The sequence below is a fragment of the Triturus cristatus genome, chromosome 9 (genome assembly GCF_964204655.1).
Source record: "Triturus cristatus chromosome 9, aTriCri1.1, whole genome shotgun sequence".
In the NCBI taxonomy this organism is placed as follows: Eukaryota; Metazoa; Chordata; class Amphibia; order Caudata; family Salamandridae; genus Triturus; species Triturus cristatus.
In genome coordinates this window covers 881,522,064-881,549,159 of record NC_140592.1, presented here as the reverse complement: position 1 = coordinate 881,549,159, position 27,096 = coordinate 881,522,064, and the positions used below count along the sequence as shown (strand labels likewise).

Sequence of the window (27,096 nt, the reverse complement as noted above, 5' to 3'; positions counted from 1 at the left end):
CCAGACCTGTTGTGACATGGGCAAAGGGTTTCCTGGGCAACGCACCGAGAGGGAAGCTTTGGTGCCTGCCTGTGCTCAAAATTCTTGAGCATTTCGCTCTAGGCTTTGAAGTAAAAATATGGTTCCTTTCTGGGTACTTTTTACGTATCATCTGTGCGCATGTTGGGTAGCGGGGCCTCCTTTATCCTCAATGAGCGGTATTGCAACCATTTAACTGGATAACCCACTTTTCTCTGAGTAATACTATGAATAGTCACCAGTCCTGGCATTTGAGAGGAACATCGGGTGAGATCTCGCTCACCAGTGCGTGGACTGGAGTTACCTTCTCCCTGTTACTTCAAGCCTTTGATGCATGTATATTTTGAGATACTCTCATCTATAGTTTTACCTAAAATCATACTTGGTTTGTATGTTGAGGGTTTTGTAAATGCTGAAATACTGGATTTTAAACATGTGATTAAGTATGTTCCATGCTAGTTATAATTGCCTGCATGTATGTATTTGTGCCATGCTGAATTTGTGCCATTTATGGAGATTTTTGGATTTTGAATGATGTGTGAATTGTGCTGAATTTGTGCTGGTTTTACTGTGCTCTCTTATTAATTTTGTATGCTAAGGATTACATTCCTGTGTGCTGCTTGTGTGTTAGGCCATTGAGAGTGTGTGTTATTCCTGTGCAGTCCTTTCCTACGCTTACATTTTACAGTATTTTACCTTACATACAATTACGAGTGTTGGGGTATGTAGTTTGCATCCCAAACTATTCTTACTGTTGCTGGTGATGGGGCAGAGTTTCTGTAACCCAAACCATACTTACTTCTACTAGCACTTGGTTACACTTGGATACACCCAGATGGTATTTACTTACAAACTATTTTGAGGGTGCACATTTTTTTCTCAAACTTTACTTTAATTTATTTTCCGATGGTGGGCATGTTGTTGAGCTCAAATCATTATTGATGGGGCATATTGAACAAACCTTATTTGCATTTTATATTGATGGGACATATTTTGCTCCAACCATTTTGATGGGGCATATTAGAACCCCAAACGTTCCTTGATTTGAATTTTATGGTGGTGGCACATGCTGTGTTTCTCAAACCATTGTAATGGGACATATTGCTACCCCATACTTTACTTGCATTTTCTGTTGATGGGCACTTTGTGCTGAATCCTTACTTGCATTTTCTGGAAGTGGGCCACTTTGCTGGGCTCAAACTACTTTGTGGGGTTATGTTTCTACCTCAAACCTTTCTAGCATTTACTGATGATTGACATTTGGCCCAAACTGTGATACAGTTACTTTTACTGGGTGCATCTCTGGCACCCTGATTTTCACCATATTAATTTTGGTAATGGAGCATTAACTTTGCACCACCCATTTCTTGGGGCACATGTATTTTGTCCTTTGCTGAAAAGGAGAGAGTGTTTGTGTGTGCAGGTGTTATTTCTCTCTGTATTTCCTCTTTCTTTGCATGTTTGTTTTTTGATGATGAGTGTTTTTATCTTATTTGTATCGTTGTTTGTTATTGTCTCCTTAAAGGAGGAAGGTGTGGTAGGGAAACAACCATTACAACGCAGTCATTACAATGCATTACCTTTACAATGCAGTCATTACGACGCAGCTGCCTTTACATCGCATGCCATTACAACGCATGTCACTACAACGCATGCCATTACAACGAATACCATTACAACGCATGCCATTACAACGCATTATAAGGTAAGTAATGGGGATTTTTTAGTTTAGGGGTATGGGTTGTGGGGTACATGGGGATAGTATTTTCACCCCTACACTATCCAACACTTACCCTACTGTTGCACTCACTGGAGTGGTAATAGTAATTTTTACCCCTACACTATCCAACTCTTACCCTACTGTTTCACTCACTGGAGTGGAAATGGTAAGTTTTACCTCTACACTATCCAACACTTACCCTACTCTTGCCCTCAAAGTATTATGTGTTGTAATTGTATACGTTGTAATGGTATGCTTTGTAATGGAATGCGTTGTAAATGTAATTTCTAAAAATTTATTGTGATGGCATGTGTTGTAAAATCATGCGTTGTAATGGATGCTGCGATGTAAAAACCGTGTTGTAAAGGCATGGGTTGTAATTGTTTGCGTTGTAAAGTCATACATTTGTGTGGTAGCCTGCTCTTCTTAATATGTATTTATTCATTTGTATTCTGTACCCTGCTGCTCAGCCATAGTGTGAATGATGTCATAGAATGTTCATGTTTGCCTGGTTGAGTGAAGGTCTGTTGGAGTGTGTGAGCTGAGCAGCTGGCATGCTACTCCTGGTGCGGTTGTTAACCTGCTTCTGCTACCATATTACTTACAATTTATGTAACCAATTACCCCTACTTGAACTGAAGAATAAACTTCCATCTTGATTCATCAGTAACTCTGCCTACCTTCATTCTTACAAATTTACATCAACCACATCTCACAATCACGCACTATCTCAATGGAGCTGTTCGCGGCATCTCACGACAAGCACCACAACACAGCAGACCTACAATATAGTGTATTCTACACTTTTTAATACCATCCCGGAATCATAGGCCACATAAGACCCGATAACCACTTAATCTTCTCTGCATTAAGCAAACTTTCACCCAATAAGTTATAGCATCTCCCAGAACACCACACAATCACTGCAAAGCACCACAAGCTAAGCATAAGCAATTGCAATGAGCGACCTTAATATTACTCACACCTCCGGGGGCGTGGCCAAGCCGAGTGGAGGCGGAGGCGTGGTCCGCGGCACCCAGAGGATCCCCCGACGATCCGCTGTGGCAGATAGCAGAAGGCGGAATCGCCATGGGGGAGGCAGTGCAGCTATCAGGTCGGCCGGGAGGCCGAAAGGAACTCAAGCGGCCACCATGACAGTGCGCCGGAGCGCTCCCTGAAATACAGTAAGGAGAGGCTAGGGTGCGCGGGGATCGTGAGTTGCATTTGGGTATCTCCGGGACCCTCCTCATCAAAAAAGAACTGGGCAAGGCCATGGATCATTACTTTCAAGAAAATGAGGGTACAGTTGACTCTTCCCAGACCCTGTGGGAGGCTTTTAAATCTGTCATAAGGGGACAGGCCCTGTCCTTGATAGCTGAGCTGTGAAAAGACAGACAGAAAGAGATCTTAGCAATTGAGGGAGAGGTTGGCCAGCTGGAGCAGGAGTTGGATACCGGGATTACACATGAGAAGTTACACCTACTACGCCTCAAACAAACTGAATATAGAACTCTAGCAACAGACAAGGCCAAGAGCCTGGGGATGGAAAAACTGGGTAGAATTTATGATCTGGGAGACAAGGCTGGGAAACTGATTTCTTGGCTCAACAAAAAGGAGTGGGCTAGTCATCTAGTTCCTGAACTCCGGGGTGAAAGGGATAGCTGCATAACTGACCCACAGGACATCGTATCTCAGTTTGCTCGCCATTTTCGCGCAGTGTACATGGCCGGTGCACCCTACACTGAGGAGAATTCACACGAATTGCTACATGACATAGCACTCCCCACACTGTCCGACAAAGACCGCAACTTCCTGGACAGCGACTTGACTGCTGATGAGATAGTACAGGCCATTAGATCTCTACACTCTGGGAAGGCCCTTGGCCCTAATGGCATCCCAATTGAACTGTCCAAACTTATGCCCAATAAATTAGCCCCCTTTTTGAAGGCCATGTATGAGGAGAGTAAGGAGGTGGGGATGTTACCAGAGGACCAGAGGGTGGCCACTATAGTTAAAATCCATAAGGAAGGAAAGCCCAGGACTGACTGCACCTCCTACAGACCGATCTCATTATTAAACGCGAAGCCTAAAGTCCTGGCGAAGCTCCTCTCTGGATGCGACTATGGCCTTTGATACTGTTGAGTGGCCATACCTGCTGGCAGTACTCGCCTAACTGGGATTCGGGCTGGGTTTTGTTCAGTGGGTGCACCTCCTGTACTCGGAGCCCATGGCGCAAGTCGTAGTAAATAATAAAAAGTCTGAAAAGTTCACTCTGAGTCGGGGCACCCGTCAGGGGTGTCTCTTTTCCCCCCTCCTGTTTGTCCTAGAATTGGAACCTCTGGCGGCGTGGATCAGGAAGGACCCAGTTGTGCGGGGTCTGCTCTGGTCCCCGGACTGGGAGGACCACATCTCGCTATATGCGGATGATATATTACTGTACCTGGCCTCCCCCAGAAAATTGTTGCCGGCAGTCCTGCATATTCTGGCAATATTTGGTAGATACTCAGGGTTCTCCATTAACTGGGGTAAATCTCTCCTATACATCCTCAAAGGTGATCCCCCTTCACTGCCGCGAAATTGCCCAATCCAAACTAGCCTGATAGGCTTTAAATACCTGGGGTCTTTATCGCCTTGGATCCGGTGCTCCGTTTTACCCGTAACCTCCTCCCACCTCTCCAGAGGCTTAAGCGTGACATTGCAAGCCGGAGGGCGCTTCCGCTTTTTTTATTAGGAAGAGCGGCGCTCTTCAAAATGATGTCGCTACCCCGGTTTTTATACGCTTTGCAAAACTCAATGGATGTTGTCCCGATTACCTATTTTAGAGACATTGAAAGCCTTCAGAGGGAATTGCTATGGGACGGTAAGCCCCGTATTGCATTAAACAAGCTCACATTAAACTGGTACGACGGGGGAATCAGCCTTCCCGATATTAAAAAATACTATTGGGCAGCACAGCTTGCTGCCATTAATCATGGTACATACGGTTGACCCGATGATCCTGGGTATCTCATGGACAGGTGGGTCTTACCGGGTGGGAACTACAACAGGGTACTATATTCCAAACCTAATCAGTACCCATTGATGGGCCCCACCAAACACTCGGTTCACAGTTGGCACACTGCCACTAAAGCGCTTGGCTGGGGACAGAAACGAACACTGGGATTCCGAAAGACTGGATGGCCTGTGGAAATCGAAGGGGTTTGACAAGTGGGACTTAATTGGGATTTCACAGATTAAATATATATGGGAGAAAGGTGACATAAAGTCATTTGCATCACTGCAGCAACAGCACACGTTGACCGACTCAGAGCTCTTTAGATACCTACAGGTCCGCCATGCACTTCAATCGCACATCGCCAGAGGCACTTCTCCCCCTGATTCCTCTCCATTGGAAGTCAGGCTACTAGATGGTCATCTGCATGAAAAAATCATATCCCTAACATACAAAAAACTGATCAATAATATGGAGGACCCCCTACAGGCCTTGTGGGACACATGGGTAAGAGATGACATTGTCATGGATGACGAAGAGCGGCAAGAAGCGGTCTCCTCCCCCAGAGTTGTAGCGGTTTCAGCTAGACTCTGACTAGTGCAGCTTAAAATTCTTCATAGAGTATACCTGACAGGGCCCCGTCTGGTACAAATGGGGAGGGCGGAGGGAGGGGAATGTAGACGAGGATGTGGCCAGATAGGCACATTTATGCACATATTATGGGAATGCGAATACATACAACCCTATTGGCGTCAAATACATGGCACACTGAACGAAGTGCTCACAACCGTTCTCTGCCCAGAAGCACGTGATGCCTCCTAAATATTGGTAGGTAGGGATAGGAAGTAACAAATTAATACAGACCCAATCAGTGCTGTATTAGTTAACTTATCCAGCCGGGCAGAGGTTCAATATTTAATTTATCAGCAAGTTTTTGGGATATAAACAAACACAAATACTGAAAAGTGGGACACAAGCCTGCATCCTACTACACAAACATACAAACATAAAATAGGGAGAACATTTAAGTGAGGCTCAGGCAACACTTTCGGTTTGTTTTGACAATTAGTATGAATTTTAAGAAACAAATCGCAAGTAATGTCTCTACACAGTTAATAATGACATCACATTTAGTGCATGAGGCGTTTTAAGGTGTTGACGGCGTTTCGATCAAGTGATCAATGCGTGGATCATCTTCAGAACATTATATTAGCATGTCTGTATATAAGTGCCTAAGATAATCGGGGAAGTCCGAAGGGCCTGCCACGGGACTGTGGGAACGGGTGCGGGAACGTCTGGGCTCGGTAGGGACTCCGGCCATCGCAGATATGCGGTACTGGCATTGTTGATGAATGTTAAATAAAAAAAAATATAAAAAATAATACTCACACCTCCTCTGTAATGACTCACTCCTGAACCACTGGAACTCTATCAATTCTCCAAACGAACCATGGGCTTTAGGGGTTGTACTGGGTTTGGGCAATTTCTAAATAGGACACCCTAGCTCCCTCACTTAAGTGCAAAACCTTCCAACAATGCTACAAATTGATCCAGCGCTGGCCCAACCTCTTATGATTGGTTTTCCGATGGGTCTTCCTTTGCGACTGGGAGGTGAAGGGAGTTAGCACTTGGTCAAACACATATAATTAACAGTGCAACCCATTTTGCTACACAATAAGGACCGGGAATCAGTCAATAAAGTAAAGACGTTTATTACAAGTTAGCAGTAAGGTTAATGTAAATAAATCTCAGTACCATACTGTAAAGTTACAGAATAACAACTGGCTGGCCAAACCTCCTAGGCACAGTATGAGACAAACAAGAAGTTCCGTCACAGCATTACTAAGAACTAACAGCAGAATCTGATGCTCAGAGAAGTCTTCAATCTTCTCACTTAAACATGAGTAATATCTAAAGTCCTCTAATTTAGAGTCTAAAACTATTTAGGTTAACTTAATCTAAAGAAGTCTCAAAAAATTGTGAAATGCGAAAAAGAGAAAATATGGGAAGTATGTGGGAAGGAGTCAGCATTTCAGATGTCCGGTTAAGAATCTTCTAGGGGTAGGGAAGTAAGTCTTTGCCTAAGCCACACCCAACACCTAGTCAAAGGGGTAAGCATAGAGGTCTGCACCTCTCAAAGTCCAAAGGAAAAGTGGCCAACATCAACCTATGAGAACCAGGGGCGTAACACAGGTCCCCCAGCTCCCGTGCTCCAGGGGCCCCCTCACTCTCAGCGGAGCCTCAAGCCTAAATGGTGCACACGCGGCCTCATTGAAATGGTGGTGCGCGCACGCATGCATCTTACTTCTTCATATTAATTATGCGCACGCCCGGGCCCCAGACTCTTATTAATTATTACTAGCCCCTGGCCCCCTGCCTGGCCAAGCCTTGCCCTCTTCTGCTGCCCACCACTCGCGCCTGCCTGCTCTGAAGCTGCAAGTCTCTGTCCGACTGGTGTGGCCCAGACCCCATCACCTGTCGACAGTCGAACGCAAGAGGCATGCCATGCCAAAGTTATACTTCTCTTTTTAAGCTGCTGGGTGGGTTTTCCAAACTAAGCAGCAAAATCTACAATGATGCACGTGTTGACTCACTGTAAAGATCTTGAAGGCGAGACTATTGAAATAAGGCTACACACTACACCCTCGCGGCTCGCCACAAAGAACTATAAGAAGAAAATGTAATTTGTGCATGCTGCTTAGCCCGCCAAAGTGAAACATGTGAGTTATAGAGACGAGGGTGTCAGCTGGAATTGTCACTGAGGAAGAGGCTTTAAACATATGTCATGGGATGGTGGCAGGGGGTCCTCCTAGGCAAAACGACCTCCATTAGTTAGTCAGAGAACTGAAAAAAGCGCACACAGGCTGACAATTTCTAGGAGCAGCATCAAATGTCTCTTTTGGACCATAATGAGAAACTATCACAGGCAAAAGACGAGTAAGAAACTTTTCACATGTCACCCTTATTAAAACTGTGGAGGGGCTAAAATACAACAAAAAGCAGGAGGCTTGAAATAAAGGGCTGCTTGGCTTTATGTGATAGAATGTGAACTATATGTTATATAGTTTGATCATCTATATTTTATCAAACTCTGTGACTAGCAGTCTTACTTTTATGATGGTTTCCCTTCCACCTCATATCCCTTTGTGAGTATATACCAAGTGGGTGTTTCTTAAGTATTTGTATTAAAAAATATATAACGTGTTTTTCTTTTTAACGTTTAAAGGAATATCGTTATATTGTAATACAATTGTGCAATTTATTCAAAACAAAAAAAGGAAAATAAATGTTAACAGTTAGTGAAGAGGCTTGAATATTTCACCACATTATGGTATGACATTCCACGAGAGTACAGCTGTGTCCGACATCCCTGGGCATCCCTTGGGTACCACTAAGAACCCAGGTCCTGTACTTTCCGAACCCTATGCATGTGGTTTATCTACACTGTTGGGGTCTGGAAAAACTAGTACACTCTAGAATTGTATATGAAAACCGTACACTTCCTTTTCAAAAGAGAAAACTCGGAGTGTCAGTCGGATAAACAGTCAAACGTATAACTATTTGTCACTAGGGTTCCTAATCCCACCAAGATAACAACGTTTTGCAGTTTTGTGATCTAACTTCCTGTAGGGATTGCGTTGGGCTTCATTCGGGCAACGTCTGAGCTGAACTCAAACCGAGGTACATAAGGGCATATGGGCCACTTCTATCAAAGGGCAGCTTCATTAAGAGTCTCATGAGAATCGTAAGAGAGATTTATGCATCTGACCTAACTTTATCCTCTACACAACCAATGACTTCATCACTATGTCAACACAAGAGCACGAGGCCCCCAGGAGACTGCCCCACCAAGGCCCACAGAGTATCCAGGAACACATTACCAAAGAACCTGGGACAACCTCAGAAGCACATCACCATGAGATCCATAGGGTACCCAGAAACATGTCTTGGAGAAACTGCAGGAGGTCCCTGAAGATCTACAGAGTATGCAAGAACTTGTCTACCAACAACTATGGGTAGACTCGGAAGCATTTCACTAGCGCTGGGAAACCCTGAGTGGGTAGCTGTCACGCTAAATAAGCTTGGATCTTCTTCATAATTAATTATGCGTACGCCCGGGCCCCGGCCTCTTATTAATTAATCAAATTTGGTGCGCAAGCCTGGGCCTTGCCGCCTCGGCCGGCAAGGCAGGGCCTCTGGGCTCCTAATTTAATTAAATGTTGGGTTGGGACCGGTGCGCGGCACGCAGTTGTCTCTGCATCTGCGCAGTCTTCAGGGTGGGGCTGGTGACCAATGCCATTTTCATGCGCATTGCGCAGCGCAATTAAAAGTGTGCATGACTTGTGAGGTGATTGTAAACCTGTATAATCAATCATGTATTGTGCTTTGGATTTCTATATTCAACAGTGTTTGAACTAAAGTAGTCCCCAACTTCACCTCTTATAAGGTCTACCTCACTGATGCAGAGAGAAGACACAGCCCATTCATCTCCCTTCCGTTCCGTTAGCTCTGGAATACGTTTTCAAAGACTGCTCCTCTCTTGATGTGCTGTAATACAAAGGCAGCCTCCTCATTGTCATATTTATTCCTCATTCCTTAATCTGCCCCCCCCCACCTTCGCCATAGACTTGTTACTGCTTGCCTTTCAACACTGATGTACTGCATCCTTAGACTGCCTTATGCCCCTTCCAAACTCACTGCTGCAGCACCCATCTTAAAAAGTAAGAGATGGCCACTGGACTGCACACAAGCTACAACTATTTTCTCATTTTATTTGCTACCTCACACCGAAAGTCAGATAACATGGTGGAAGAAAATAGTATTGAAGCACATGCACTGTTTGTCTTTGTTTGTTCACTTGAGGTACAAAGGGCATGCCTTGTAGCTTTGCCTTTGTCTTTATATGTTCGCCTGATTTATAAAAGATACTTATTGTGGCATTGCAGACCAATAGCTAATGAAACACTGGTGAGAAATGTATGCTGACTATCCTCTCCCTTTGAGTAAACTTCGAGACTTTGCAACTGAGAGATCTTGGATTTTGGCTATTGACAACACATTGATTGAGTAAGAAGGGAGAATTTGTAGCATGGTTCCATGAATTAAAGATATTTTTACTACACCCATTCTCCAGAGAGGTAAAATGGGAATCATCTTTGCTGAGAAAGACGTGGTGGCCATCTTACAGGGCCTAGATTTCTGGGTGGTAGGGGAAAAAGTGATAGGTGGTGGGCCATGCTGCGGGGGGTGAGCCCTCCATGTGCTTTGCAGGGGGGCCCCCTCAAGTTTCGTTACGCCACTGATGAGAACACCAGTTAATACATATGAATCTTTTGGGTAGCACCCCTTGTTCACACCATCAGGGTTTCCATTGTCCTTTCCATTCTCACATTGTGAACTGCGACCTTAACAGACTCTCCCAGGACAGTCCTGAGAATGGCATTGTCCTTGGGTAACTGCGACACTTTGAGGCATTACTGAATAGAGGCGGTCAATTTATGCTCTGGCTCTCCGTGTTCTTTGTCAAGGTCCTCTTCTCAGGCTCTCTATTGCTAGTACAGAGTTACATCTGTTCTCAACTAACAAACTATGTGAACGTACCTGCAAAAAAAAGACATTCAAGCAAAATGGAAAAGCTATATTTTATGCAAAAAGAAATGCAAGGCTTCTCGAGTCAATTTAAGCATCTTATTCAATGGTACACATTAATACTTGTCGTTTGGGCTCAAGTACATCAATTCAGCATTAGATTCATATGGCACTTTCAATAGATGTAAAGTAGCTTTGAATGCACGAATATAAGTTGACTAAGAACTACATTATGAAGACCAATGCGAAAACATTAGTGCACACGTTTACATTAATCTCTCTCGGTTCTAGTGTTAATACATTTTAATAGAGTGTGGATGGTTTATCAAATCTCTAAAGACTATATTTCATTTTAAAAGGTTAAGGCACACAATGTATATGATTTTCTAGCCCTACAGTGAATGCACTTCAGTATTGGATTTAAGTGCAACACTTTACATAAATAATGTTAGGACACACAAGTATATAGTTCTAAAGGCACAAATATATAGCATATTTAAGACGTGTAAGAGTGGAGCTAAAATTACTCTACTCCAAATTAATTGCCATAGAAACTAGTTTACGAAAAAATTGTTTGGTGACGTCAACAGAGCATAGATACAACTCATCCAAAACAAAACACAGAGAGACCAAAATGTTCCTCTTGGTGAAACAAATGTCATATTAGGGGAAACGCCATCAAATAAGCAGCACTGAATTAAGCAAACCTGGCCAGCCAGTCATGAGCAAGGTGCAGACCCGCTAAGTCTAAGTATCTGTTAAAGGTTTGGTTACAATTACATTTATTATGTCAAGTTAAAGCTTCCTGTACTGCAACTTAAAAAATAAAATCTTTTTGCAAGATGATAATTAATTTGTGGTACAAATCTGCCATCTAGACAGAGCGGCTACAGAGAGAGATGACGAATTGCCTAAGTAACTCAGTAATATAAAATGTTTGATGAATATGATATCCTTCATCTACCATAGAGTAATAATTAACAGACTTGGAGAAGCACTTCATATTGCCATCTTCATCCTTCTTCCTTCTATTGACTTTGGAATAAACCTTTCACTGATTTGCTGACCAGTAGGCGTACACATGTTTTGTCATTTTTTCGGTTCCTCACCCTACAGTTATGAGGTATTTTTAGAGGTCAGTTCCATACTGATGTGCTGCGAAAATGGGCATAAAAATATAAAACTTGAAACTGTTTCCTCCATAGTGAAAAGGAGAAGGTATTCACTAAAACCGCTAAGGATCCTCCCTCATCATTTTACATACGGCGGTATGCAATAGGTTTGCTAAAAATAATCTGTGTGCATCACAGGTGGATTGAAAATACAAAAGATATGATTGATCTTTGGCCCATGACTGCCATTTCCCAAAATGCACTAAAATGCAAAGCACCTAGACCATGATAGTTTTCATGGTGCTCTAGTACATAAAGCACCAGAGCCAGACCAGATTCCACAGTTCCGCAGTATATAAAACACCATACCAATTTCAGTTTCTGCAGTGCTAGTTATGTAAGCGCCAGGTTCCCGACAGTATCCACATGACTCTTGTATCTGAAATGCCACAGTCTAGCAAATGTTCACAAAGCACCACAGTCCGGTCAATTTTCCCAATGCACCAGTATGTAAATCCCCTTATATAGGCTAGAATATACATTGCCCCTATATATACAGAACCAAATTAGCTCAGTACCCATATTAACCTAGTATGTTTATCCCCAATATGTAAATCAATAGAGCAAGGCATTTTGTCTTGTTGCATCAGTATGCAAACACACCATAATTTCCCGATCTCTATAATTTAACAGCAGCGCAATGATGGGCCGTAGTGGGGTCCAAGGTATTGTGCGAGCCACAAACGAACGGTGGTTGTGCTCAACTATATGTATGGGAGACAAATTGTCCACACCAAAGATATCTTTGAGCATCCCGTCCACATATATCTCCATTTTACCAGTGTTGGTCAACTCTGGCAGACCCGTAATCCTCAGGTTGTTTCTCCTGGAAATCGCCTCCAAGTCCTTATTCTTTGCATGAATAACTGGCAGCACTTTTTCCATATACAGGGTTTTATTGGAGACAGTGTGCAAATCGTCTTCTGCCGTAGAGACACTTTGCTCAACTTCGCCCAGCCTGGTGCCCTGTTTGTCGAGTTTGGCAGCCATATGATCCATGCGTAGATTTAATGCGTCGATCTTTCCATCAATCGACTGTAGGCTATGTTGCATCGCCAGGTGCATAGTCTCCAGAGTCAGGGCAGGATCCCATGGAGCATCTACTTCAGAGACCATAGCATGTTTAGACTCTGATCGGCCCGGCTTACGCATGTCAAACGTGAGGCTGGATTGTGTTTCATCGGTTTTGCCCATTGTGGCCAGCACTCCTGTGGCACTAGCGGTCACCGCTCACCACCACCCAGTCAAACGCAAATACAATTCTCAGTGAAGCGAACAGCATAGTTTACACTAGTGTATATAGTTTTTAGAGCCAGATGACATGGAGCACACTCCTGCAGTTGTACCTCTTTATCTACATCCGCAAGCCATTACTATATGTGATAGGGTCAGGGCGCGCAGCTCCCAAAGCACTTAGATGATATCCACTAGATCCGGATGTGGGCACTACCAGGGGCCCAGAAGCACCTGTACAGCCTCCCCAGCATCAGCAGCAACCAGAGTGTCCAGATGGATGGCGCGAGGTGCACCACCACATTCCCCTTGTGCCAATCAGAGGAGAGGTTTCGTCCGGGACGCCCCCACTCAGTCGTATGCTGCCGGGCCCACAGAGTCACATTGCCACAAGTCTTGCCGTCAGGGCACCGTGGGGACCCAGCACAGCCTCAGGGACAGATCACCAGAATGAGCTAGGCCATCAGGGGAAGCCCACTATCCCAGGACACAGCATCAAGGTGAACATATTGTAACAATCAGGCTCTGCACAAGAGCCCCCACTGCCAGAAAGGAACTCGCTGTGGGTATATTGCAGTTTGAGCTCACATGCATCTGCTGCACCAGTTCAGTTCACCGTGGCCCAGCTCGTTAAGCTCAGTAGTGCTCCCGCAGGCCAGTGCCCCTCTGGTATTGCGATGGCAGTACGGCCTGAAAGGCCTCCAAGCAGCAGGCAGCATTGCTTGGCCAGCCGTACACTCGCCGCTCCTCCACTGTTCCCAAATTCGCTTATCGGGCAGACAGATATTCTGGTGTAAGCACGGCCCTGCCCAGCCACACTGGGACCTCAGCGGCAAGCAGGAATGAGCGGGCCCTTAGCCACAAGCAGCAGCTGCCATGTTGTTTTTCACGCCCGCTCCGCTTTATGTCAAAATATCGGCTCACGACTCCTTGCACATGGCTGCAAGCTGCGTCAATCTGGTCCAGGGCACATTACTGGCTCAGTGCCTCGTTGGATGCGGCTTTCTGTCACTTCGTTACGTAGGATTCTGGACGGATTGTAGATCGACTGGTAGAGCTGCATTAATATGCAGCCATCTTGCCTTGTGCCCTCTTGCGCCCCCCTCCCTTTTTGTGAAGTTCATTAAAAAAAATCTGTGAAATTTGGTTCACCTCAAGGCAACACAGTAAATATTATTGCAGTGTAGAAGGCTGTATATGTTATTTAGCTACCTACAATTGCATATTTATAGCCCCTAAATCCATATATGTATGTGTGTGTATATATAGGCATGTTATAGTTAGAATTAGCATTTAAAAAACCTTAGAAATTCACTGAAAAAACCATAGGTTTCAGGCATGTTATAGTTAGTTGGACAGTTCACTCGTACAAAACCATAGAAATTCCCCTGTTATAGTTAGTTCAGCTAACTATAACTTGCGCCCCCGTAATGCACTGCTGATGACGTCACATATTACATCATTCATAACATGGTCAGTGACATCACTGATGACATCACTGATGACATCGCAAATGACATCACTGATGACATAATTGATGACATCATCCACGTGAAAATCTGATGTACCTCCTCACACTCTAATATAACCTTTGATACATCCACTCGAAAATATAGAGTATCATTTTCAAAACCATTGACACACCAATACCAGTTACTACATATGCATTCACTGATTCCTAGGTCGAGACACACATCCACTCATTCACCCATACAGTCCCTCATACATGCAGTCACTCATGAATACAACACTATCATATGCACTCATACACCTATACAAACACTCACACAGCACCAATCATTCATGGAGTTACTCACACACCTAGTCAGTCATGCAAAGAATCAATCAGACTACCATTTACTGACCTATAGAGTTATACATACAACAGATCACTTATTCAAATAGAAACAAACACATAATTACTCTCTTATACAATCACTGATACAAGTAAATACTCATCTATACACCCACTCTCACAATCACTGACTCTCACTTATAGTCATTTATATATTCCAACTCTCACATACACTGCCTTTTACATATGAAGTTACTTGGACATGTACCACTGAGACATCCATTCACTCATTAACACACCCATCCATTCACTTACTCACCCATACAGCTGTTTCCACATGCACTATTGAACCCATAGAGCCAGTGAATCAATCACTGAAACATGTATGCACAGAGTCACACACCTCCCACGCACCCACACACACACTCAGGCACCCATACAAATACTCTGGCAACCAATCAATAACCCATATAGACACTCATGTAGCTACTAACCAACCCATGGAGCAGCTTATACAACAGCAGACAGACTGATACAGACATTCACACAGTTTAGTCACTAACCCATGCATTCAATAAGACACATGTAATAACTCACTTAAACAGTCAGCGACGTACCTACTAAATCCTCCATCCAGACACTTATACACCCACTCATTCTTCAATACACCTTGGCATATATATAAAACATATTTAAACTTTATAGAAACACAGTCACTGAATGATGTCATCAGTGATGTCATCAGTGATGTAATTTGAGATGTCATCAGTGATGTCACTGACCATGTCATGAATGATTAATATGTGATGTCATCAGCAGTGCATTGCGGGGGTGCGAGTTATAGTTAGCTGAACTAACTATAACAGGGGAATTGCTATGGTTTTGTATGAGTTAAATGTCCAACTACCTATAACATGTCTGAAACCTATGTTTTTTTCAGTGAATATATATATATATTCACTTAAAAAACCACAGGTTTCAGATATGTTATAGTTAGAAATTAGCATTTAAAAAACCTTTGAAATTTGCTGAAAAAACCATAGGTTTCAGGCATGTTATAGTTAGAGATTAGCATTTAAAAAACCTTAGAAATTCACTGAAAAAACCATAGATTTTAGGGAAAGTTATTGTTAGATGGACATTTCCCTCGTACAAAACCATAGAAATTCCCCCGTTATAGTGAGTTCAGCTAACTATAACTCGTGCCCCCGCAATGCACTGCTGATGACATCACATATTACATCACTCATGACATGGTCAGTGACATCACTGATGACATCACTCATGACATATGAAATGACATCACTGATGACATCACTGATGACATCATCCATGTGATAATTTGATGCACATTCTCACACCCTAATATAACTTTTGTTACACCCACTCTAAATTACAGACTGCCATTCTCAAAACCATAGACACTCCAAGACCAATAACTAGATACCCACTCACTGATTCTTAGGTCTACACACACATCCACTCACTCACCCGTACAGTCACTCATACTTACGGTCACTCAGTACAGGATTATCATATGCACTCCTACACCTATATAGACACTCACACACCGCCACTCATCCATAGAGGAACTCACACACCTAGTCAGTGATGTAAAAAATTAATCACACTCCCATTTACTCACCTATAAGAGAAAGAGCCCTGGCTCAGGTGAAATGCATAATTGTGGTAACCCCAGTACCAGCTTTAGAAGCTGTTACAAAGGCAAGCATTCCAAATGCAAAAGCCTTACATCCGAGGTGGATACAATGGGCTATTCCCTTGCTGCAACGGACTTTGAATACAGATTTGATCCAAGTCTAAAAACACAAGAATTTCTGCAATACGAACAAGAATATCCTTTACCAAATGAAATCTTGCCTCTAGATCAGTATGAATATATAATTTACACTGACGGATCTGCTCAACCGGCCATAGGGAGTAAGCAACAATACAGCGCAGCATATGCTATTGTTGAAGGTCACATGCGGTATGGAAAATTCCATCTGAATTGCACAAAAACGCAATCTCTAGGAGACTGCACGGCTCAGTTGGCAGAGTTGAAAGCAGGGATACTGGCACTTGTAAATACAGATCATGAATTCCCCACACTAATTGTGTGTGATTCCTTTTACTGTGTGCAGTCAAACAATGAATATTTATATAATTAGGAACAAAAAGGGTTCAAAGATGCAAAAGGTGGCACAATTAAGCATAAAATGCAATGGGAACAAGTAGTGGGATTAAAAAACGAACTACCAAGGGCTCACGTGATTCATAAACTGAGTCATCAGGGTGATGGCTTTCACGTTGAAGGGAATTCATTGGCTGATGAAGCTGCAAAGGGGGCTGTACGAACTGCTTCCGTAGCTGCAATCATTCATTCTAAAACGAGAATAGACGAGGAGATTATGGTGGCTGTCATTGCTTCGCTCAAAGGCAGCTCAGCAGTACCAAATACATTTCCACTCAAGTACTCCTACAAGTTAGACGCAAACAACATTCCATATGCTCAGATTCCTGGAGGGGGGATAGAGTAATACCAAATATGGATCCTAGGCAAGTTTTAATTATTGCTGCACACAAGGGTTTTAGCTATGCACATACAGGCGTTAAAGCGACTATTTCATTGTTGAAACACGCTATTGGTGGCCAAGTCTGGCAAAACAGACTAAAGACTTTATCTTGAAATGTGACATCTGCCAACAGATTAAATGCTCTACCATAACACGCCCGGCACAGACACCATTGCTAATATCTGACAAAGCTCTCTCATGTGTGTATCTGGACCACTGCGGCCCCTTACAATCTGATGGGGCTTACAACGTATATCATGGTTGCAGTGGATTCATGCTCAAGATTCCCATGGGTATTGCCTCAGCGCTTGGCTGACGCTTGAACTGTTATCAAAGATTCGCGAGTCTTTATAGGGACATATGCAGTTGGCACGTTGTATTCATACCGTGGCCTGGCGTTTAGCTCTCGGACTTACAAAGAAGCCATGGAAAGAATGGGCGTAGCATTGCGGTACTCCTCTCCGTACCATCCTGAGGGAAATTCGGTTGTGAAGAGGAAAAACCGGGACTTAAAGTAATCTTTAACAGCTAGGGTATTAGGCAAGGGCGATAGTTGGGTCAATCACCTATATGGGGTACAGCGAGCTCTCAATAACCAGCCAAGAAGTTCTCTAGGGGGTGTCACTCCATATGTGGTCCTATTCGGGACAAGAATGTGGGTACCTGATCTTTATTGTGAGGGCACAGTGGTGGATGAAAAACCATTTGATATCAATGATCGTTTGGCTGTTTTACAGGATCTCAATGAATCCAGGACACAACAAAGTAACGGGCTCCAGAAACAGACCGCCACTGGGGAAGTCAAGGCAGTTACGGCAAGACCTGTCTGGATCCCAAAAGTCGGGGATCTGGTCAGGGAGAAAATAGCGGACAAAAAAGAATTTGGACCATCATACAGAAAGCCTGTACCTGTCATAGCAGTTCAAGGAACAAGAATTGTACTTTTGCCGCCTCTTGCCGAGAAAAAGGAGAAAAGGTTTGTCTCACTCGACTTAATCAAACCACACTATGTGGCCGATACTGAACAGTAGGCCTCGTGGACTCCACAGGAGTAAACGCTCTCCTCTAGCTACAATCCAAGAAGTTCAAACCGAAAGACTCATCACGTTTGAAGAGCCTCCTGTACGGAATGAAGGACTATGCAACAATGCTATGGAACCTGAAGCTCAACTTCAACATGATGATGATAGAAAATTTATATTGCGCAAGACAATAACCCGCAGGTATCAAGGCGCCTAACAAAACAAAGATGGAAATGTACATCCTTACACATAGGCTCGCAGGAAGAGGCGAGTTTTAAGGGCACTTCGGAATATCTGTAGGGAGGGTAGGGACCTGAGATCCAAAGGAAGATCATTCCACCATTTAGGAGCCAGAGTGGAGAAAGCCCTGCCACCCCACTTGGCTCTTCGTATGCGGGGGACTGTCAGGAGCAGTTTCCTGGAGGAACGCAAGTCCCTTCCAGGAGTATAGTGGGAGATGATAGAACCAACTCCCGTGTCGCTGTTCTTTGCAATGGCTCTATAGGTCATGCATAAGACTTTGAACCGTACTCGGTGCTCTACCGGTAGCCAATGCAGCGCATTCCTGGCCAGCGTGGCCGAGGAGCGTCTGGGAACATCCAGAACAAATCTGGCTGCGGCATTCTGGACTACCTGCAAGCGCTGTAGAAGGCTCCTATTTAGCCCCGCATACAGCGCATTACAGTAGTCCAGTCGTGAGCCGATGAGAGCGACAGCTACTTGCTTTCTGGACTGCTGAGAGAGATACTTCCTGATTCTTCGCAGGGTGTGAATTAAGCCCCAACAGGTAGAGATGGTTCTACTAACCTGTCCGCCCATATCCAGGGCAGGGTCTATCATCACCCCAAGATTCCTAGCAGATATCGTGGGGGAAGGGCACACTCCTAGCGAGTCAGGCCACCAGCTGGCTGACCAGATGTTCTCTTTCCCTCCAAACACCATCACCTCAGTCTTCTCCCCATTCAGTTTGAGTGAATTCTGGACCATCCACTGACCAACCGCCTCCATACAAGATCTAAAATTGGAGGCAGTTGGTACATCTGAATGGGAAAGAGAGACGAGGATTTGGGTGTCATCTGCATAGGAGACTACCTCCATCCCGAAAGTTCTAATTAATCTGGCTACCGGGGTCACATAGATGTTAAATAGGGTCGGACTGAGGGCCGACCCCTGCGGGACCCCACATAGCACCGGTCGGGATGGAGAAAGGAACTCCCCCAGCTTGACTCTTTGTTCCCTTCCTTCAAGGAAGGAGGTCAGTAGATCTAGAGCTGCGTCCTTCACCCCCACTTCCCTCAGACGATATGTAAGTACTGAGGGGGAGAGGGTATCAAAGGCCGCAGTTAGATCCAACAGGACCAGGAGGGTGGTCTGGCCCCCATCCACTCTAGTGCGGATTTTATCAAGCACAATAGTGAGGGCCGACTCAGTGCTGTATTCCCTCCGGAATCCATGCTGGGAGAAGTCCAAACAGCCCGAGCCTTCCACAAAGGCAGCGAGATGCTTGTTTAGATGTGCCTCAAGCAACTTCGCAGGGGCTGGGAGCAGTGAGATCGGACGGAAGTTTTTTAGGACCTCCGGATCAAGGGAAGCCTTCTTTAACAAGGGTTTCACTACTGCACTCTTCCACTCCAAGGGGAAGACACCATCCCTCATAACTAGATTCATGATTTCTAGTAGAGGCGGTAGGAGGGTTTCCCTACACTGCTTAATAATCTTCAAAGGGCAGATATCTAGGGGGGAGCCAGATTTGGTTTTATTAAGCAAGATCTCCAGATCTTGTAAGACCAGCGGGGGAAAAGAGTCCAGGGTGCTCAGAAGGGAGATGTCTGGGGTGGTCCTATTAATCTCAACCAGAGCAGGGGGCCCACTGATCGAGGCTCTTTGTACCTCAAGAGCCAGGTAGATATCCTGTATTTTGGTATGAAAAAAGGAAGCGATATTATCACATAGATCTTGCGAGGGTACAACAGAGTCAGGCGTTTGTAGGTTGACTAAGGAGTCAACGATTCTAAAGAGCTCCTTCGGCGAGGAGAGCGAAGTTGTCATGGCCACAAAGTAATCTTGTTTGGCCTGCACAATCTCAGTCTTGTATTTCCTGACCAGGAGTTTGTGAGCTTCCTTATTCTTGAGGTCCCAACCTGAATGCCAGAGCCTCTCCATCCTCCTCACTTCTTGCCTGAGGAGTCTGAGGGATTCCGAATACCATGGGGCAGAGGGTCTCTTCCTGGCTCGACGACGGGTCTGTAATGGGGCCAATTCATTCAGGGCCTCAGTGATAACCTGTTCAAAATGACCAACCGCGGTCTGAACACTATCCATACCCGTAGTAGAAAGGCTGACAATCCATGGCGAGAGGGAGTCATTACTGATATTCCTAAAATTTCTGCCAGTTCCCACTGTTTGTTTCCCTATTTTACTTCCATCCATCCGAGGGCATTCCAAGAGGAATGGGACCGCAAGGTGATCGGACCAGGACAGATGTACCGGATCCTTGACGGTCAGACGATGGTCATTAGAGAAAATACCATAGAGAGTGTGGCCTGCACGATGGGTAGCCCCGCGGACTCGCTGCGTGAGTCCACAGGACGCCAGAGCATCAATAAGACACGAGGTATCTGATAAGTCAAGCCGTTCTAAATGGTAATTGAAATCACCTAGAATGGAGAAGTTTTCTCGACCAAAGTAGGGTTCCAAAAACTGGAGGAAGTTATGCATGAAATCGGTCCTCGGGCCAGGAGGTCGATACAGCAGAATTCCGTTGAAAAAAGGGCATTGCCCTTCCTTTACCGTAAAGTAGAAAGCCTGAACGCCATCCGGAAAATCGGGTATAGGTACTGTGTGGCATTGCAGGTGGTCTTTATGGAGGATAGCTTTCCCCCCTCCCACTCGTCCCTGTCTGTCCAGTCTGGCCAGGCAGTACCCTTCTGGGACCGCTTCAGTCAGATCAGGACCAGATGAGTCTTTAGCCCACGTTTCAGTGATAAACACTCGGGCAGGCTTTCTATCCAAGACCATCTCCCTAAACATTACCTTATTTTTGACCAGGGAGCAGGCATTGATCAGGATGCCTTCTACTCCCACTGTCCTGGGTCTGATGACGGCAGGGTGGTCAAATGAGGGGTGAAGGGGAACAGAATTACCAGACAGACGCGTATGGTGGCAGCCACATCGTAGGGGGCAAATAAGTTCGTCTGGTTCATAGGTATGCGAGCACCTCAAACTACGAGGTTTCAGGCGTAGCATCTCCTGATGAGTATACCTACACGAGGAGGCACAGGCCTCGTCTAAGTCCAGAGTCCAGCCGCTCAGCGCGTCCTCAACGCGGACGGGCGCAGACGGGCTGGACTCTGGCGTGACTCCGGCGTCACTGTGGCGTCCCCGATGCGCGTACACGCTGCGCGTCATACCCAACTAATTAAGTAGGGCTCTAGCCAGTCCACGTGTCGGCTCCAGCGAATGGCTGAGGAGTGCTTCTAAGACCCACCCAAGATGGCGCCCCAGGTAAACAGAGCGCGGGGACCGGGCCGCCCAAATGGCGGTGAATGCAACAGAATTTTATAGTGCAGAGATGCGGTCCGGGTCTAAGAACACAGGTAGGGGCGACTATGAAATATCTAAGCAATTCTGAACTAATTATTAAAACCGAGGTAGAAGTGGGTAAAATGAAAAGAACAAAAACGACAAAACAGGGCTTTTAAAATTACAGCAGGCATCTAACAAGTAGCGCTATGTGCAAGGCGATATCCAAACAGAAGTGAGGCTCTCTCCTACCCGCCTTAAGTACGCGCTCCAAGTACAGCCTCTAGCCAGTCCACGTGTCGGCTCCAGCGAATGGCTGAGGAGTGCTTCTAAGACCCACCCAAGATGGCGCCCCAGGTAAACAGAGCGCGGGGACCGGGCCGCCCAAATGGCGGTGAATGCAACAGAATTTTATAGTGCAGAGATGCGGTCCGGATCTAAGAACACAGGTAGGGGCGACTATGAAATATCTAAGCAATTCTGAACTAATTATTAAAACCGAGGTAGAAGTGGGTAAAATGAAAAGAACAAAAACGACAAAACAGGGCTTTTAAAATTACAGCAGGCATCTAACAAGTAGCGCTATGTGCAAGGCGATATCCAAACAGAAGTGAGGCTCTCTCCTACCCGCCTTAAGTACGCGCTCCAAGTACAGCCTCTAGCCAGTCCACGTGTCGGCTCCAGCGAATGGCTGAGGAGTGCTTCTAAGACCCACCCAAGATGGCGCCCCAGGTAAACAGAACGCGGGGACCGGGCCGCCCAAATGGCGGTGAATGCAACAGAATTTTATAGTGCAGAGATGCGGTCCGGGTCTAAGAACACAGGTAGGGGCGACTATGAAATATCTAAGCAATTCTGAACTAATTATTAAAACCGAGGTAGAAGTGGGTAAAATGAAAAGAACAAAAACGACAAAACAGGGCTTTTAAAATTACAGCAGGCATCTAACAAGTAGCGCTATGTGCAAGGCGATATCCAAACAGAAGTGAGGCTCTCTCCTACCCGCCTTAAGTACGCGCTCCAAGTACAGCCTCTAGCCAGTCCACGTGTCGGCTCCAGCGAATGGCTGAGGAGTGCTTCTAAGACCCACCCAAGATGGCGCCCCACGTAAACAGAGCGCGGGGACCGGGCCGCCCAAATGGCGGTGAATGCAACAGAATTTTATAGTGCAGAGATGCGGTCCGGGTCTAAGAACACAGGTAGGGGCGACTATGAAATATCTAAGCAATTCTGAACTAATTATTAAAACCGAGGTAGAAGTGGGTAAAATGAAAAGAACAAAAACGACAAAACAGGGCTTTTAAAATTACAGCAGGCATCTAACAAGTAGCGCTATGTGCAAGGCGATATCCAAACAGAAGTGAGGCTCTCTCCTACCCGCCTTAAGTACGCGCTCCAAGTACAGCCTCTAGCCAGTCCACGTGTCGGCTCCAGCGAATGGCTGAGGAGTGCTTCTAAGACCCACCCAAGATGGCGCCCCAGGTAAACAGAGCGCGGGGACCGGGCCGCCCAAATGGCGGTGAATGCAACAGAATTTTATAGTGCAGAGATGCAGTCCGGGTCTAACACAGGTAGGGGTGACTATGAAATATCTAAGCAATTCTGAACTAATTATTAAAACCGAGGTAGAAGTGGGTAAAATGAAAAGAACAAAAACGACAAAACAGGGCTTTTAAAATTACAGCAGGCATCTAACAAGTAGCGCTATGTGCAAGGCGATATCCAAACAGAAGTGAGGCTCTCTCCTACCCGCCTTAAGTACGCGCTCCAAGTACAGCCTCTAGCCAGTCCACGTGTCGGCTCCAGCGAATGGCTGAGGAGTGCTTCTAAGACCCACCCAAGATGGCGCCCCAGGTAAACAGAGCGCGGGGACCGGGCCGCCCAAATGGCGGTGAATGCAACAGAATTTTATAGTGCAGAGATGCGGTCCGGGTCTAAGAACACAGGTAGGGGCGACTATGAAATATCTAAGCAATTCTGAACTAATTATTAAAACCGAGGTAGAAGTGGGTAAAATGAAAAGAACAAAAACGACAAAACAGGGCTTTTAAAATTACAGCAGGCATCTAACAAGTAGCGCTATGTGCAAGGCGATATCCAAACAGAAGTGAGGCTCTCTCCTACCCGCCTTAAGTACGCGCTCCAAGTACAGCCTCTAGCCAGTCCACGTGTCGGCTCCAGCGAATGGCTGAGGAGTGCTTCTAAGACCCACCCAAGATGGCGCCCCAGGTAAACAGAGCGCGGGGACCGGGCCGCCCAAATGGCGGTGAATGCAACAGAATTTTATAGTGCAGAGATGCGGTCCGGGTCTAAGAACACAGGTAGGGGCGACTATGAAATATCTAAGCAATTCTGAACTAATTATTAAAATCGAGGTAGAAGTGGGTAAAATGAAAAGAACAAAAACGACAAAACAGGGCTTTTAAAATTACAGCAGGCATCTAACAAGTAGCGCTATGTGCAAGGCGATATCCAAACAGGATATAACATCAACAGGTAACTCAAAATTACACACAAGTTGCAATTAGACCAGATACAGATGTCTACGTCAACATGCTTGGACAAGAGCAAAATGCAATTTCAACAAATCCCGATGCAATTCCTACAATTGATCAAACTGCTTCTGGCTACTTCATGAACTTTGATACATTTTCTTTGGATCCAAGTGAACCTGAAACAACGCCAGCCCAAAAATCACGCAAACAGCAAGCTTAAGACTTTCTGAAGTTTCTCAAAAAGACTTACCTGGTATCGCCTTGGTTAGAACTCTGGGTAATTATTGGGATACTATTTTTTCATTTCTGTCTTGCATGCTTATTAATAGCTGATACCTTCAACAAAGCTCCACAGCCCAAAATGTTAATTTAATTCTGAAGGTACATCAGTCCTCACATCGTGAGCAAAGAGACTTGTTATCAGTGAACATTACAACAGTTCCTATACCGGACGGTACAGCTTGGGACAAGGTTGATTTAGAAATTTTCGGACATACTGAACTTTTAAAAATTTCACATATATTTAAAATTTCATTGAGTGATATCATTACCTCCAGTACATTTTCTGATGATTGGGACTCTGAAACTGCTAATAACATGTTGTTTGATTAAGAGAAAACTGCAGCATTTCCGAACAATGAAATGTTAGAAGGTACTTCAGACTATGACTCATTGTACTGTTATCAACATTATGGTCATTATTTCCTGCACTAGAAGAACAACTGTGCAATAAATACTTAAATACTTATTGTAACACGCCTGACTGTTTCTTCTGTGTAACTCTCTGAGACCGAATAAATGAGCACGAGTGACTGAGTGAAAAGTAGTACATTGTTTCCACGATCCTGAGGGATCAGGGTTGTCATGTTCAAAGGTTGCCAAAAACTATTCTCTCCCCGATAAGTGGAGGCACTAGGGGCACTGTGAACTATCTTATGCAAACAGTCTCAGTCTGCCACCAAACCCACAGTTTATGTTATCCGAACACACAGGTCCTGTATGGGTAATATAGGAACTACACGATAGTCTGCCCGTGTACTTTGATACTGATTCTGCTAGTATTAAATGATCTCTGCTTGACCATTATCATTTGATGTCCTTAACGTGAGTCACAAATACCTAAGCAAGTACTGAATGGTAATCCGGGCACATGAGATGTTTGTCATTCTACAGAAGCTGCTTCCTCCATTCGTGCTCTACGGTGATTGAACGGCCATCTTTTATTTGACTGGACTCGCGCTGCCTCCTAGGACGAACTTTGCACTACCAGTAGAGCGCGGGGTTGACAAAACTCCGCAAAACTCGCTGCTGTAGCCGAGTTCACCGCCCCCGTTAATGTAGCCCACAGAACCTCCTACTTCGACATGCAGCCTGCTTGGGAAGCTCCTAGCGTCCTTGAGGGCCAGTCCACTAGAGGGTGCTACCTAGCAAGGATTTTAAAACCCATGTCTCTGCCTGAATGGTTGTTTAATCTCTTCATGGAATGCTACAATTGGGCTATGCAGTGTGTTCATATTTGTTCATGAGAAGTTATCTTTTTGATTATGTGTTGCTCGTTTTTCTGATAGTTTTACCCTAGATCTAACTATCAACTGCAAAGTCCCCTCTACTTCGTCACAGCTCATATTGTCCATCTTTCTTCACAGATGGAGGCCAAAGTGGTGATGGTGAAACTGTTACAAAGGTTTGAGTTCCAGCTGGTGCCAGGACAGAGCTTTAAGATTGTGGACACTGCAACACTGAGGACGTTGGATGGTGTAATCTGCACATTGAGACCCCGCAAAAGCAGAAAAGGATCAGAATAATTTGATTTATTTGATGTTTTTTGTTAAAAGTAGAAATGATTTTAATAGCTGCTTCTTTAATGGTTAAGTCATAATAATAAGTGTTTATGAAATAAAGGATCTCCTACCATACGCTATAAAGATATTGGAAGTTACAGAGATCTTCCGTAATCATATAGAGGAACGAAACCAAAATTGAGTTCCTTTATAACTAAAAGTTATGCCTGAGGTGACATGCACTATCTTGTATACGTTTGGTTAGGTGTATTTTATTCCTTACAATAAGGGCAACTGGAGTCATGTGAAGCTGATGCCATTGCGTTTTTTGAATAATGATGGAATTACCGCACTTGGCACATAATTCAAAAACGTTGCATTATTTGCAGTTTTAAAAAAAAAGTTATAATGTGGCAGGAAATGGCAAATTATGAGGCATAATGTGGCATATTCTGTAAAACTATTATTTGACCATTTTGTCATTTTAACACACGTCAATACTATGTTGGCAAAAGATTTGCCTCATTCAATTAATACGTGAATATATATGAAAACCTGCCTCCTGCTTTGTCCTCTATGGCTGCATACCTCCAGTGGCCCTGCTTATGATATATGGTCACGCCATCCATCTCCCTTTCCCTCCACCCCCACGAAATCTTCTGCCACCGCTTTTCTACGCACAGCGATCTACTGAGTTGTGGATAATGTATATAACACATTTGAACGTTTTCCTGTGCAAATAAATACACCATGAAGCAGCTTATAGTGTTTTTCAAACTAGATTCTTAGGCCAATTAACTTGAGTCAATATCAAAGCAGTTTTTATGCTTCGGCATATGAAGGCGACATGGAGACGGTTCCCAGCTGTTCTGTGTTAAACCACCAAAGTGAAATAAATATTTTACCATAAAAAGCTAATGACTGTGAATTTTCAATATCTACAATTTTTGAAGGAAGGAGTCTGAAAAGAGAGGCCTTTCTTTGATTGTTTGAGTGAAAGTTAAGTGTTCTGTTCTGGAACTTGGTTTTCAAGGTGTCTGCTTACTCTGAAAGTTACCTTGTGTTATTTATTTATTTCGGACTTTTATATAGCGCTAGCCAGACCCGAAGGTATCGGAGCGCTTTACAAAACTTAGTAAAGAGGAAAACACATATTATAGCAGTATTAAACAGACAGGCAT

General features: G+C 44.6%; 1 protein-coding gene across 1 annotated transcript in view; it reads left to right on the top strand.

Moving 5' to 3' along the window:
* LOC146799011 (cholesterol 24-hydroxylase-like) overlaps positions 1–26,821 on the top strand; it is a 475,198-nt gene extending 448,377 nt beyond the window's left edge. The window contains exon 15 of the mRNA XM_085626406.1: positions 25,781–26,821. Coding sequence (XP_085482532.1) covers positions 25,781–25,939 — 159 coding nt within the window. The 3' untranslated portion in view covers positions 25,940–26,821. The remainder of the gene's footprint in view (positions 1–25,780) is intronic.
* The last annotated feature ends 275 nt before the right edge of the window (positions 26,822–27,096 follow it).